At 37.7% G+C, this 15,697-nt stretch overlaps 1 protein-coding gene across 2 annotated transcripts in view; it reads right to left on the bottom strand.

The window, feature by feature from the left end:
• The window catches only part of SRGAP1 (SLIT-ROBO Rho GTPase activating protein 1), a 336,426-nt gene that overhangs the window by 98,377 nt on the left and 222,352 nt on the right, over positions 1-15,697 (bottom strand). For both annotated transcript variants that reach the window (XM_049883765.1, XM_049883766.1), the window contains exons 5-6: positions 10,752-10,934; positions 10,139-10,267 (exon numbers count right to left, since the gene is read on the bottom strand). In XM_049883765.1, the coding sequence (XP_049739722.1) occupies positions 10,139-10,267; positions 10,752-10,934 (312 nt within the window). The remainder of the gene's footprint in view (positions 1-10,138; positions 10,268-10,751; positions 10,935-15,697) is intronic.

Genomic DNA, 15,697 nt, shown 5'->3' with positions numbered 1-15,697 from the left:
ACATGGGTGGTTCAGTGGTAGAATTCTCGCCCACCATGCAGGAGGCCCAGGTTTGATTACAGCCCATGGAGCCCACTGTCCCCTTTTGGGAACCCTGGTGGTGTAGTTGTTAAGAGCTATGGGTGTGAACCAAAAGGTGGGCAGTTTGAATCTACCAGGTGCTCCTTAGAAACCCTATGGGGCAGTTCTCCTCTGTCTATAGGGCCGCTTTGAGTCAGAATCGACTCGATGGCAACGAAGTTTAGGGGTGTAAAAGACTTCTAGAATGAAAACTATAAAACACTACTACAAGAGACTAAAAGAGACATACATAAATGAAAAGCTGTTCCATGCTCATGGATTAGAAGGTTTAATATTGTGAAAATGTCAATACTACCCAAAGTGATCTATAAATACAAAGCAATCCCAACAACATTCTTTACTGAAGTGGAAAACTTAATCACCAACTTTATATGGAAAGGAAAGAGGAGCCAAATAGCAAAAGCAATACCAAAGAAGAACAAAGTAGGAGGCCTCACATTCCCCAACCTCAAATCATAATATATAGCTGCAGTTATCAAAACAGCCTGGTACTGGTTCAATGATAGACCAACCGATGGAAGAGAACTGGGAAGCCAGAAGTAAATCCATTCACATATAGTCAGCTGATCTTCAACAAAGGGCCAAAGACCATTAAATGGGGAAGAGACAGTCTCTGCAATAAATGGCCCTGGCAAAACTAGATGTCTATCTGTAAAAAAAAAAAAAAATGAAATAGCACCCATACCTCACACACAAAAAAAACTAGCTCAAATTGGATCAAAGACCTAGATGTCAACCCTAAAACTATAAAGTTCTTAGGAGAAAACTCAGGGACAAAACTATGGGCCTGATCTTTTTAAAAAAAAAAAAAAAATCATCAAACACAAATATAAATGCACATACAGCAGAAAACAAGTTAGATAACTAAAAACTAGGGCCTGATAAAAATTAGATACTTATATACTCATCAAAAGAATAAAAAGACAACCTACAGGCTGAGAAAAAAATCTTTAAGAATGACATATTCAATAAGGGTCTAAACTCTAAAATTTACAGAAAACATCAACAACAAAAAGACAAACAACTCAATTAAAAAATGGGCAAAAGATATGAGCAGACATTTCATCAAAGAGTACATTCGAGTAGCCAAAAAACACATGAAAAGGTGTTCATAATCATTACCCATTAAAGAGAGGTAAATCAAAACTACAATGAGGTATCATCTCACCTCAGCTAAAATGGCACTGATCAAAAAACAGAAAATAACAAATGCTGGTGAGGCTTTGGGAAGATTGGGACCCTTACACACTGCTGGAAGGAATGTAAAATGGTACAAACACTATGGAAATGGTGTGGCACTTGCTCAAAAAACTAGAAATAGAACTACCTTATGATATCCAATTCTTAGGTATATACCCAAGAAACCTAACAAAGGTGACATGAACAGACCTATGTACACCTGTGTTCATTGCAGCATTACTCACAGTAACAAAAAGATGTAAACAACCTAAATGCCCATCAATGGACGAATGGATAAATAAAACGTGGTACATACAATTTTTACACATACAATGGAATACTATGCAGTTAAAAGAATATTGAAGAGTTCTCAAAACATAACGTAGATAAATCTGGAAGCCATTATGCTCAGTGAAATAAGTCAATCACAAAATGACAAGAATCGTATGATCCCACTTTTATAAAAAGAATAGGTATACATACAGAAATCAACGTTCATTGGTGTTTACCAGGGATAGGAGAGGAAGAGAGATAGTAGAGCTTTGTTGTTTATTGTGATGTGAAAGGCAATACCAAATGTGGGTGAAGTGTGCACAACCTGACCAAGGTAAATGATGACCCTAAGAAGTACACAAGAATAAGGGATGTTTTTGGTAAATGCTGTAACATACATGAATTTGCAACAACAGCAATATGTACACGGTTACATAGGTAAATATGTATGCATATACGTGTATTGTTGTCGTTGTTGGTTCTGACTAATAGCAACCTATGTACAATTTGAACAAAACACTGCCCTGGCCTGTGCCATCCTCATAATCGTTGTGATGCTTGAGCCCATTGTTGCAGTCACAGTCATCTTGTTGCGCGGCTTCCTCTTTTTTGGTGACCCTCTACTTTACCAAGCATGATGTCCTTCTCCAGGGACTGGTTCCTCCTGACAGCATGTCCAAAATACATGACATGAAGTCTCACAATCCTTGCTTCCAAAGAGCATTCTGGCTGTATTTCTGGCAGTCCATAGTTTTTTTTTTTTTTTATAGTATATTCAATATTTTCCAACACCATAATTCAAAGGCATTGATTCTTCTTCAGTCTTCCTTATTCATTGTCCAGCTTTTGGATGGTTATGAGGCAACTGAAAATAACATGGCTTGAATCAGGCACACCTTGGTCCTCAAAGTGACATCTTTGCTTTTTAACACTTTAAAGAGGTCTTTTGCAGCTGATTTGTTAATGCAATATGGTGTCTGATTTCCTGACTGCTGTTTCCGTGGGTGTTCATTGTGGATCCAAACAAAATGAAATCCTTGACAACGTCAATCTTTTCTCCATTTATCATGATGTTGCTTATTGGTCCAGTTGTGAGGATTTTTGTTTTATGTTAAAGTGTAATCCATACTGAAGGCTATCATCTTTTAAGTGCTCCAAGTCCTCGTCACTTTCAGCAAGCAAGGTTGTGCCATCTGCATAACGCAGGTCGTTAATGAGTCTTCCGCCAATCTTGATATCCCATTCTTCTTCATAGAGTCCAGTTTCTTGGATTATTTGCTCAGCATACAGACTGAATAAGTATGGTGAAAGGATACAACCTTGATGTACACCTTTCTTGATTTTACACTATGCAGTATCCCCTTGGTCTGTTCAAACAACTGCCCCTTGGTCTATGTATAGGTTCTGCATGTGCGTGATTAAGTGTTCTGGAATTCCCATTCTTTGTAATGTTATCCGTAATTTGTTATGATCCACACAGTCGAATGCCTTTTCATAGCTAATAAAACACAAGTAAACATCTTTCTGGTATTCTGTGCTTTCAGCCAAGATCCATCTGACATCAGTAATGATATCCCTTGTTTCATGTCCTCTTCTGAATCCAGCTTGAATTTCTGGCAGTTCCCTGTAGATATACTGCTGCAACTGTTTTTGAATGATCTTCAGGAAAAGTTTACTTGCATGTGATATTAATGATATTGTTTGATAATTTCTGCATTCTGTTGGATCACCTTTCTTTGGAATGGGCACAAATACGGGTCCCTTTCAGTCAGTTGGCCAGAGAGCTGTCTTCCAAATTTCTTGGCATAGACGAGTGAGCACCTCCAGTGCCTTGTTTTTCATCAATGCCTTCAGTGCAGCTTGGACTTCTTCCTTCAATACCAGTGATTCTTGATCACATGGAACCTCCTTAAAAGGGTTGACAATCAACCAATTCTTTTTGGTATATGTGTGTATATATGCGTGCGTGTATAGGTGTATCTGTTGGCACATATATACACATGTATGTGTGCGCTGCGTATATACTCATATATATAATAAAGCACATAGGGGGTGCAGCTATGGATACTTCCTAGATTTAATCAAACACCTCGTGAAATTGGTTTCCTGCGTTTGAAAGCTCTGGACTATATTCTTGTGGGACAACTTGGTCTCAAGTGGTATAACACAGTTCATAAAGTTTTATGTTCTACATCCTAGTTTGGTGAGTAGCGTCTGGGGTCTCAAAAGCTTGTGAGTGGCCACCTAGGATATAACTATTGGTCTCTAGTCATTTGGCGCAGAAGAGAAAGAAGAAGCCAAAGACTCAAAGAAGAAACTAGTCTCTACAGGACTAATATTCTATGCAAACCACGGCCTCATCTACCTGAGGCCGGAAGAACTAGATGGGGCCCAGCTACTATTTCTGACTGTTCTGACCAGGGACACAATAAATAGTCCTGGTTAGAATGGAAGAAAAATGTAGAACAAAACTCAAAATCTTAAAAAGGTCAGATTTTCTAGACTGGTTGAGACTACAGGAACTCCCGAGACTATCGCCCTGAGATACCCTTTAAACTTGGAGCTGAAACCACCCCCAGAGGACACCTTGTATCTAAATAACAGATTGGCTCATGAAATGAACCCTATCACCCGTAAGTACTGTGCTCCTTTAAAAAAATCATCTATGGGAGACTTAATGGTCAACAGTTACCCAAAAACAAAGACGGCGGGGGGGGGGGGGAGGGCAGGGAAACTAGATGAATGGAAATGGAACAACCAAAATGGAAATAATGAGACCATTAACATTTTCAGTAACAAATGTCACTAAACAGTATGTATAGAAATTGTTAAAAGGTAACCTAATTTGCTGTGTAACTTTCTCTAAAAACACAATATTATATATATGAAAGAATATGTAAAGAAACAGACAGATAAAGATCATTAACTAAAATAGTGGTCAAAAAAAAAAAAGCTGTATGCAAAGTATGATTCTGTACTTTCTTTCTGGTCTAAAAAATGTGTGGACACCATTAACCTAGTGACTCAGTCCCCATAGGAAAAGTCTGGATATTAGCAGTGATGATCTCAGGAGGTAAGAATGTGACGCTTTATTTTTGCTTGTCAGTATTTACTAGTTGTCGACCACGCACTTGTGCTGCTTCCGTAATAATAAAAGACGAGTTTTAAAATACCAGTTGTATGGAATACTTATATGGGAATTTTCTGTGATATAATAGGTCCATTCATGATGGTCTGTCATATAAAATTTATAAGAAACAGATACTGAAATGAGTAGAAACCAAGGGAAAACTGGAGGCAGTTTATATAAAAAAGGTCTTAACTTGAATTCTTGGAATATTTATAATGATTTGATTTAATCAAGGTGTCCCTAGTGCGTTCCATGTCATTTCACATAGAAAACGCTGTGCATTTAAGATGTTGTCTTGACTTTCTTTCACTGGAGGTATAACAATTATTCTAGTTATTACTAGATAAAAAAAAATTTTTTTTTTTTAGATAGCTCAGTATAAAAGATATTTTGTTAAATAAACTCACAAAGCATAAAAGATTCTAGACACCTCTGCATAATAATTGATCTGTCTCTTTTTCACCAAGAAGGGTCAAGCTTAATGGTTTTTAGGATCACCACTATATATGCAAATTAGACTCCATCAAAATAAGCAGCCATTTTAGAAGGAACATATTCACACTGATTGCTTTAAAAGTGAGGCAGTAAACATATAAACTACTTTGACTAGGAAAGTACTCAATTTCGCTTAAATATGACAATGAACAAATTTCATGCTATTTCTCTAAGAAATTCATGTTTAAGTTGTATTTAAGTTTAAGGATGATCTTTTAAAAATCCAACTTTTTAAAAAAAATAATTTCTTTATATATATAACTAACTTAGTTATATCAGAATTAGTGAGATCTAGAGGTAGAAATGTTTGAGTTTGAAGCTTACCACTTGCTAGCTGTATAACCATAGGAAAGTTTTATAGTTTAGCTAAGTCTCAGTTTTTTACCTACAAAACGGAGAGAATAGTTATAGGGTTATTACAATTAAATAAGATTATCCTGTAATAGAAGGGCTTAATAAATACCTATTATGAAGATGACCCTCTTACAGTCCTGATATTCTGCTCTTGCCCTTAACACACCTATTCCTCACTTACTAACTACCTCATCTGACATTTCGAATTTATAACAACAACAAAAAAAATCTACTGACTATGTTTTGCACATTGAGGCAGTGGGCATGGCAGCAATGGCTGCAGGGTGTTCCCTCCTTTAAGGAAGGCCTGTGAGGGGCTTCTGGGAAGCTGGGCCAAGCTGCCCTATACCCTCTGCCCCAACCGGGCCCCTCCTGCCGGCAGGGTGCTGCATCCAGCTGCCACGAGGGCTAGGCTCCTTTGTAACCATGGCCTCCAGGCAGATGCACCGGAAACACCCAGCCAGCAGGCACCTATTCCGGGTTCTCAGATCCTATGCAGCCTGAAGCCCTGCAGCTCCAAATTTCTGTGGGGTGGCAAGGGAGGAAATAAAGAGACATCGGAGAGGGTCTTTAGAAGAAATGTGTGAAAGTCTAATGACATCCCAAAGTAAGCTGAACTGGGCTTGAAATCTCTGTCTCGGTGGGGTCGGGTGCCTGGCCAGGCTCCTAGTGAACTCGCAGGAAGCCTTGAGGCTCCATGACTCATCAGGCCCAGAGGGCAGAGCAGGCTCTGGGATTGTGAACTCAGGGCTTGCAGGGGTGGAAGCGGGGCCCTAGAAGCCACTCTGTGTGGGAAGCTCTGACCCAGCCCAGGAGGAAGGTGAAGTGGTTAAGATGTGGGCCCTCCACTCACACAGCACAGCTTTATCCAGCTTTGTCTCCTCCAGACCTCCTTCTCTGCAGATGAATAATCCATAACTGGACTCATCACAGTGATGAGCACATCAGTAAATTTTAGCTGTTATTATTTCTACAATCATATTTACTAAATTAAAAAAAAAAAGTTCGGACAAGTGGATGGTCTGAAAACAGAAGAAAAAAAAAATCCTCCATTTCGTACAATGCCTGTTTTAGCATAATGACCTGATGTTTGGATCCTAATCATGTCTATAAGAGAGGAGTGGGTGTATCTCACTAATATTGAGAATGCTTCTCTGTACCTCCACTCAGATGTCCAACAGGAATCTCAAATTCACTAGACATAACAGAACTACTGTTTCCTACCCTTCAACCTACTTCTCCCCCAGGGTCTCCATCTCAGCATACAGCACCACCATTAACCTAGTGACTCAGTCCCCAAACCTAGGAAATACTTTTATCCTCTTTTTCATCCACTACGTGAAATTACTATTAGCTCTATCTTTAATATATTCTGAATCCAACAACTTATAATTGGCTCCATCACCACCACTTCGGTCCAAGCCTAAAACTGCAAAAGCCTCTTGATATATAGTCCCGCTTTCACTCTTGTTCCTCCACCCCCTTCATTCTATTTTCCACCCAGCTGTCAGTTCAAAATGTAAACCAGGTGATGTTGCTTATACTTACAACAAAATTCAAACCCCTTCCCCTGTCCAAAGGACCCTATGTGTCCTGCCTACCAGGATGTGAATTGTGTAAACAGCTAACAAGCTTGGCTGCTAACAGAAAGACTGGCACTTCGAATCTACCCTGGTGATTTACATCTGAAAAACCAGCTGTTGAAAACCCCATGTAACACAGTTCTACTCAGATGCACATGGGGTCGCCATGAGTCGGAATCCACTCAATAGCATGTTTTTTGTTTTCTTTTGAACCATATCTCCTGAAACTTTGCTCTTCACTTACTCAGCTGCACCATACTGGCCTCCTTTGCTATTCCTTGAGCATCTTGGATTTGACAAGCACACTTCTGCCTCTGCACCTTTATCCTTCCAGTCCTTCTGCCTGAGAGATTCTTTCCTCAGATAGTCACATGACTCTCCAACTCAAGTCTTTGCTCAAATAACCCTTCCTCACAGGGGCCTTTCCTGACCACTGCATCTAAACCCCCATAGTTTCCATTTTATTTTCCTTTAAGACACTGTCACTGCATATACGTACACACACACATACACATGTACATATACATATATTTACATAAAAACATATATATATATAATATGCTTGGTTTGGCTTTTGGTTATATAACCTGTTTACCTATCTATCTAGGAAGTCTAGTGGTGCAGTGGTTAAAGTGCCTGGCTGCTAACCAAAAGGTCAGTGCTTCAAACTCACCAGGTGCTCTGTGGGAGAAAGATACATGGCAGCCTGTTTCCATAAAGATTTACCACCTTGGAAACCCTATGAGGCAGCTTTAGTCTGTCCTACAGGGTCACTATGAGTTAGAATTGACTCGAGAGCAGTGGGTTTGGTTTTTTTTAGAGTAGTTATCTACCTACCTACCTGTCTATCATCTATCTATCTGTGAGATTGGGGACTTTGGTTGCTCACTGCTGGATCCTCTTTGTCTAGAACAGTACTTATGGTGAACTTAAACGTCATGTATTTAGCTATTATTTTGGCACCATCGTTTGGGACTTTTACAGAAGAACTGTCTAGGGAGCCAATTACTTTTTAATTGTAGGTATATTGTAGGTATTCCAGAAATACTTTTTCAAAATACGGAGATTTTTCCTCATGTTAAGATTGGCTTGGATTTAGCAAAGTACTTTACCTACTACAAAAATAAACCCTAAACAAAAAAGCAAGTAGAGCAATTACTGAGGATCAGTTTTCTACACCCCATGTGCTTTGCAGAATGCTTATAGATCTAAGCTTGAAAACCAACCAAACAAACAAAAAAAACCCCAAACTCATTGCCATCAAGTCAATTCTGATTCATAGCGATCTGACAGGACACAGTAGAACTGCCCACAGAATTTCCAAGGCTGTAATCTTTATGGGGGCAGATTACCACATCTCCCCCCTGCCCCCGCCCCCCAGGAGCAGCTGATGGTTTCGAACTGCTGACCTTTTGTTAACATCGAGCACTTGACCAGTATGCCACTAGGGCTTGAAAACAGGGGTCGTAAAATTCTTTATTTTTATTCAGAAAACTTACTGGGATTTTTTATTCATCAGATCTAGCAGAAGCCAAATGAAAGAATCCCTTTTATTTCAGAGTGCTGGAAGAAAATATGTATTAAAAAAAGAACTCCTGCATTAAAAATGAGTAATTACTTACTAGTTTCAAATAGCTGTAACAAAAGCAATGGGGAAAATGTTTCCCTGGTTTTATTTATTGCTAAGTGCTTCCATGTAAAGAAATTGTGATGTATGGGAGAAAATTATTTTGAAACTCAAATAAAAGGGAAAAGTCACATCAGAGTGTTAATGAATTAAAAAGTAATTGGCTCCCTAGATTAAAAAAAAAAAAAAAAAGAACCCTAGATAAGTCTTCTGTAAGTCTCAAACGATGGCTCCGAAATAATAGCTCAATACATGAGGTTTAAATTCACCATAAAAATCAAGTTGCTTTAGCCTACTGTCTGTTTAAATTATGACAGATATTGTCAGCCACAGAAAATAATTTTATGTCATAAAACCACTGAAGTCAATCAATATAAAGCAGTTTATGAGTAAAGTTGCAGTAGATAACCCTCTGAACTCCCCTATCACTTTATTTGTGCTTTTCTGATGGCACTTGTCACTTTTATATTTGCTGGTACTGGCATTTTTTGAGACAGGATTTTTGTTTGTTTCAATCTTTGCAGTCTCCTACAGTGTTAGCACAATGACTAGGCTATTCAATACGTGTTCTCTGAATGATGCAGAGGGTTAAAGTTGGGGAACGATGGCAGTAAACACTATAAAGATATAATAGTGGATATTTACTTGCTGAGTTCTAAATGAGCCCAATAAGTGCTTTTATATATCATATCCTATACGAGAAAAGTATAGAGTTAGACAAATCTATAAAAGTGGTTTATTTGTACTTTGTTTCCTTCACAGTGTTTATCACAACTGTAACAAACATTTGTGTAATCATTTGCTTAATGTCTGTCTTTGCCACTTGAAATTCCATGAGAGTAAGGCTTATATGGGGCCCTGGTGGTATAGTGGTTAAGCATTTGGCTGCTAACCAAAAGGCTGGCAGTTCAAATCCATCAGACACTCCTTGGAAACCCTAGGCGGCAGTTCTACGCTGTCCTATAGAGTCACTATGAGTTGGAATTGACTTGACAGCAATTTTTTTTTTTTTTTTTTTTTAAGGCTTGTATTATGTCTTCTTATAGTGTAAGTATTTCCCAATAGCAGGTATCTGATAAATAGACTTTGAGTCAATAGTACAGGTAGGGTTCTCCCACTCCATAATGTGATGATTAAGTCCCTTTCCCAGCTGAGTTTACCAGGTAACTCACAACTTCACAGAACCTAACAATTCATTTTTCATCGATTTTAGGATGCACATTTTTTTTTTTTCACATGCATCCTACAATTGATAGTATCTTAGTTATCATGTACAGTTTAATTGGTGGCATCATTGTCTTTGAGTAGTGCATAAAACAATGTTTTAATAAATGATGGTGTTTTAGAATCAATAAAATATTCTAATATTGCTAATTCTATCTTAATATGGAAAATACAAAATTTCAGAGTACTTACATCAATTAAATCTGAAAGATCATGAATATAATACTTGAAAACCGAGGCATTGGTTGCTTCAAGGGTTAGGAGATATTCATTCCGTGCTTTAATTGACTTTAGCTTATTTTCAGAATACTTTGCTTGTCTCTGGAAAAGAAGACGTTTCAGGCATTGGGAAAGAAAACAAAGTCATTTTTAAACAAAACAGAGAACCATACACGAGTTTTTACTAATCTAAACAATTTATTCCACATATACAAATGGTCCTCGACGTCCTTAGTGAAAAGTGCATTCTGAGTCTAATTTAAATAATAAAACCAAAATTACCCAGTTATGGGGAACAACAACAATGTATTTGGGCTTCAGGCCCATTTGCAATGAAATCTCTTTGTTAATATTCCAGTTCTCTACATTGTATACTTGGCAGTCAACACTAAATGATGTCCAGCTGTTATTACATGATTTTTAGGTTTCTTAAACATTTTTCATACCCTTGGGAGGAAACACATGCCATTTCACAATAATTTACAATGTGTGTTTATCAGCTATTGCATCAGTGTTCTTGGTATTGTCACCTCAAATGAGGAAAGGATATCAACTCAGAATGGCTCTGCGACATGTTTTTACCTACCTTTTCTTTCATTTTTTCAATTTTCTTTACAGAGCTTCGCCGCTGGTGTCTCTCTTCCAGTCTAATATGAAAGACTGGGTCACCAGATCGTCCAATTTGCTTTTCTTCTTGTTTCTCGGCCTCTTTCAGCTTGCTTTCTGCACTGATGCTCTCTGCGTGATACATATGGTATGTTTTCATCACCTGTGGAAAAAGTTACCCAAATTGTTAAAAGATGTCTCCCTGTCACTTAAGAGAGTGAACGGGAAACACTATATGATGTATATGGTAAAAATATCACCTTCTAACTGGCAGGGGAAAGCCAGATTGTTAGTAAAATAGATGAATTATGAACTATTCTACGTAAAACAAATAGAAATATGCAAATTCACCTGCAAGGAAGAGGCACTTAGGGGATAGGTTTTGATGAAAAAATGATTTACAAAGTCTTACACAAGCTTTCAATGTACTTGAAGAGTTCTCTTAAGCTTGAAAGTGTTTCTCTAAAATCTCCACTGTGTTATTAATTTGAAGCATAAACCATTTATTCGTGGATAAACTTTAGTTTAACCTTGGGATTACAAAAAAATCCAAATTAAAACAGTCCTTACTAAAAGGATTTTATTTCATATACATCTACTTGTCAAAATACAAAATGCAGATATTAAGGTTCACACATAATTTTAATTAAAAAAAAAAAACTTGTTTTTCTGAGTACAAAGGAATGCTTTATGTTCAGTGCAGAAAATAAATAACACAGAGAAAGAAAATGAAGAAAATAAAAATCTTCCAGGCATAACAACCAGTAAGATTTTGGTGTGCAGCCCTTCAGTCTTTTATCCTACGAATGAATATGAACACACACGTACACGCATACTTCTTCATTTAAAAGTATTTACATCATTTCTCCTTTCATAAAATTGGGATCATACTTTATAATTTTTAATATTTTTTTCACTTAAAATATCATAATATTTTCCCATATCACTAAATAGTCTTCTAAAACGTAATTTTAAGGGCTTCTAATTATTTTATTATATGACTGTTTGGAGCCCTGGTGGCAAATTGGTTAAGAGCTCAGCTGCTAACCAAAAGGTCAGCAGTTAGAATTCACCAGCCTCTCCCTGGAAACCCTATGAGACAGTTCTACTCTGTCCTATAGAGTCACTATCAGTTGGAATTGACTCGACGGCAATGGTTTTGGTTTTTGTTTTTGGTGTCATAAATTACTCAACTAATTCCCTATCGTTGAACATTTTAGGATATTTTAACATTTTGCTTTATAAATAAAGCTGTGCTAAAAATCATTGATGTATATCCTTCAGTTTTTTTAGTTATCTAGTGCTGCTATAACAGAAATACTGTTAAGCAGATGGCTTTAACAAACAGAAATTTATTCTTTCACACTCTAGAAGGGTAGAAGTCTGAATTAAGGGTGCCAGTTCCAGGGGAAGACTTTTTCTCTATGTTGGCTCTGGGGGAAAGTCCTTGCATCAATCTTCCCTGGTCCAGGAGCTTCTCAACACAGGGATCCTGGGTCCAAAGGATGAGCTATTCTCCTGGCTCTTGGTGGTATGAGGTTCCCATGTCTCTCTGCTTGCTTCTCTCTTTTATATCTCAGAAGAGATTGACTTAAAACACAACCTAATATTGTAGATTGAGTCCTACTTCATTAACATGACTGCCGCTAATCCCACCTCACCGACATCATAGAGGTAGGATTTACAACACACAGGAAAATCACATCAGATGACAAAATGGTGGACAATCACACAATATTGTAATCATAGCCTAGCCAAGTTGACAGGCATTTTTGGGGAACATAATTCAATTCATGACACCTTCTATTTTACTTCTTTTCTTATAAAGGACATACAGAATTTATTCTTCAACAAATTTAGGAATACATATACCAGAAGTTTTAATGTACCCCTTTTATGCTTGCTATATGTAATTTCAGAAACCCTGGTGGCATATTGGTTACGTGCTATGGCTGCTAACCAAAAGGTCAGCAGGTTGAATACAACAGGCACTTCCTTGGAAACCCCATAGTGTCACTATGAGTCAGAATTAACTCCACAGCAATGGATTTTTGCTTCGTATATGTAATTTCAGCTATATCATTTATACGATCTTTATATAATTTCAGAGTCCTGGTGGCACAGTGCTTAAAAGCTCAGCTGCTAACCAAAAGGTTGACAGTTCAAACCCACCAAGTGCTCCCTGGAAACCCTATGGGGCAGTTCTACTCTGTCCTATAGGGTCACTATGAGTTGGGAATTGACCTGACGGCACTGGGTTTGGTTTTATATAATTTCAGTTATATTATTGTTATAAAAATGTTTGTGTACAATTTGTGTCACATTTCCTATGATAAATTTCCAGAAAGGAATTGCAGGGTTAGAAAATATGCACATTTTTGAGGTTTTGCACCATACTGCTAATTTAACAGTCTGTGAATTTGAAAAGCATAGTGATCTTTGTAGTTACTTTTCAAAGCTTTAGCTAATATTAAAAAAAAACTCATTGCTGTCGAGTCGATTCTGACTCATAGCAGCCCTATAGGACAGAGTAGAACTGTCCCAGAGTTTCCAAGGAGCAGCTCGTGGATTCGAACTGCCAGCATTTTGGTTAGCCAATGTAGCTCTTAACTACTACGCCACCAGGGTTTCTTTAGTTAATATTAGTGCTTCAAAAATACTTTTTGAAGTAATTAATAAAAGAATGTATTTCTTAGATACCGATGAGTAAGAGTAACCAATTTTCAGAGATTTTACCTGAAAATTAGTTTTCCAATATAATTTTAATCTGTCTTTATATGCAGATCTAGACATCTGGGCAAATTCTGAAACCTGTTTATTTTGGACACAATTAAACTTCTTCATAGAAACAACACACATCAGGTGTAACAACTCCAATGCAACTGATGTATCAAAGAACAAACCAGAACTTTGCATCCAAGTGATCAGTGGTGGCACGGTCTGATCAATTATAGTAAATTCCTATTCACAGAGGGTAGATTTTATTCCATTTGCAAATAACCATAAGTTATTCACGGCCAATTTTATAACTCAGGTGAGGTTGTTAAAGAAGTTGAGATTATGTGCTTTGAAGTAATGAATTATTTTGAAGAGTACAACATGGGGTTAACAAGAGGCTTTTATTTCCATAAAAGCTTCCCATGTCTTTCCTTAAAAACGTAAGCTAGCAATGTCAAAGGCATTACTGAACAGGAACAAAATAAGGACTGAAATATAAAGTAGCAGCAGCTTTTTCTGGGCTGTGTATAATTGGAAAGTTGTCTGTTGTTAGTAATTACCAAACCTATCTGTGGGAAGTTCGGTTGGCTGCCCCAGTTTGAAAGAAAAATAAAATAGCATTAGGAAGCAACTTAGCAGATGGGAAGTGAGAAGGGAGTCAACCCTGCAGCTGGGCAAACAGCGAGGTCAATGAACCTACTACACACCTTGCATTTCTAAGGCTCGGCTCTGTTTATATTCCCTGCCTGAAGCAAACCCACATACCATTTGGGTCCTGGTTCCAGTTATATCTTAAAATGAGAGGGCTGTAAAAACCCAAACACACACACACAAGTAGTTGCTTAGCTGTCTGTATTCTTGCTCAGACAGGGAGGAAGAAAGGAAAACACGTGACTCTCATTACAACATTTAGATGAAAAGGCACCTCAGAGGGCACTAGTTATCTGAGAAATAGGTCTTTTATATACATAACAAAGAATAGACCTGAACTCCTGACTCTTGCTTTAGTTGTATACGAAGGACTGGTGTAAGCAGATAATTTGCACAAACTAATAAGCCTTAGTATAAGAAAAAGCACACGGAGCTGGCAGCCAGCGTGGCGTTTCTTATTAACTAGTCGGGGTTGAAAGGAAAACATTTGAGTCTGACCCAATGCTAGCAAGAAAAGGGTATAAATATTATCTCATCATAATGTGGTTTAGCACAATAGCTGAGGATTCTCTACTCAGTTCAATGGTAATTTCCTGAACAGAAATTTCTTTGTTCAGTTTTCCAATTTGACCTAGGGTTTCCACTATTCTCTAAAATGCTAACAGTTGGAATGAATGAATTTTAAAAGTTGGGGAGAAAAACACTAAAAGCTTTTTGAGCACTGTAATTGCACATAATGAATGCAAGTACAAACTGCATTATTTAAAATGTAAGCTGTTGACAGAAGTTAAATGTGTTTCGTATTTAAAATAACAGACAGTTCTCCTTTTTTCAGAGAAGTAAAAGAAAGCTTTTATTTTTTAAAAAGGTGCATTTTGAATACATACTGAAAATAATAGCTTTTCCATCAGTCTAATGCAAACTAAGTCTTTGCATACCAAATAACATGACAGGCATAGGGAAAAAAAAAAAAAAACCATCTCCGTCTGGTGAGTTGTTTACGACTAATAGTGACCCAGAAACCCTGCTACGGCAGTGACCTGGAAACCCTGCTATGGCTGCTAACCAAAGGGTCGGGAGTTCAAATCTGCCAGGCGCTCCTTGGAAGCTCTATGGGGCAGTTCTTCCCTGTTCTATAGGGTCACTATGAGTTGGGATCGACTCGTCGGCACTGGGTTTTTTGGTTTATATGACAGAGTAGAACTTCCCCATAGGGTTTCCAAGGAGCAGCTGGTGGCGCCAGGGCTTTACGATAGACATATATCCATTTAAATGTACTCTAATAGCACATTTTCCTACTTGAATTTTTCTGCCAAAACTTCATGCATAATTCTCCATTCAACTCACTCAGTTTATCTTTCCTGCTCCATCTTTTCTTAACTGTAGAAAAAATATAGTCAAGTAGAAAGTGACCACATGCATGGATTTCTGTTTACAGACGATTGTGAGATCCTATATAATAATTATTGCACAGCTTTTTTTTTCTTCTTCTTTCTTTCTTCTTTCTGACAGACCCATTTGGTGTTTGTGACACTACCCTTGAACTTCATATCAAAA

The sequence above is a fragment of the Elephas maximus genome, chromosome 4, assembly GCF_024166365.1.
Source record: "Elephas maximus indicus isolate mEleMax1 chromosome 4, mEleMax1 primary haplotype, whole genome shotgun sequence".
In the NCBI taxonomy this organism is placed as follows: Eukaryota; Metazoa; Chordata; class Mammalia; order Proboscidea; family Elephantidae; genus Elephas; species Elephas maximus.
This window is presented reverse-complemented; position numbering and strand designations above follow the sequence as displayed.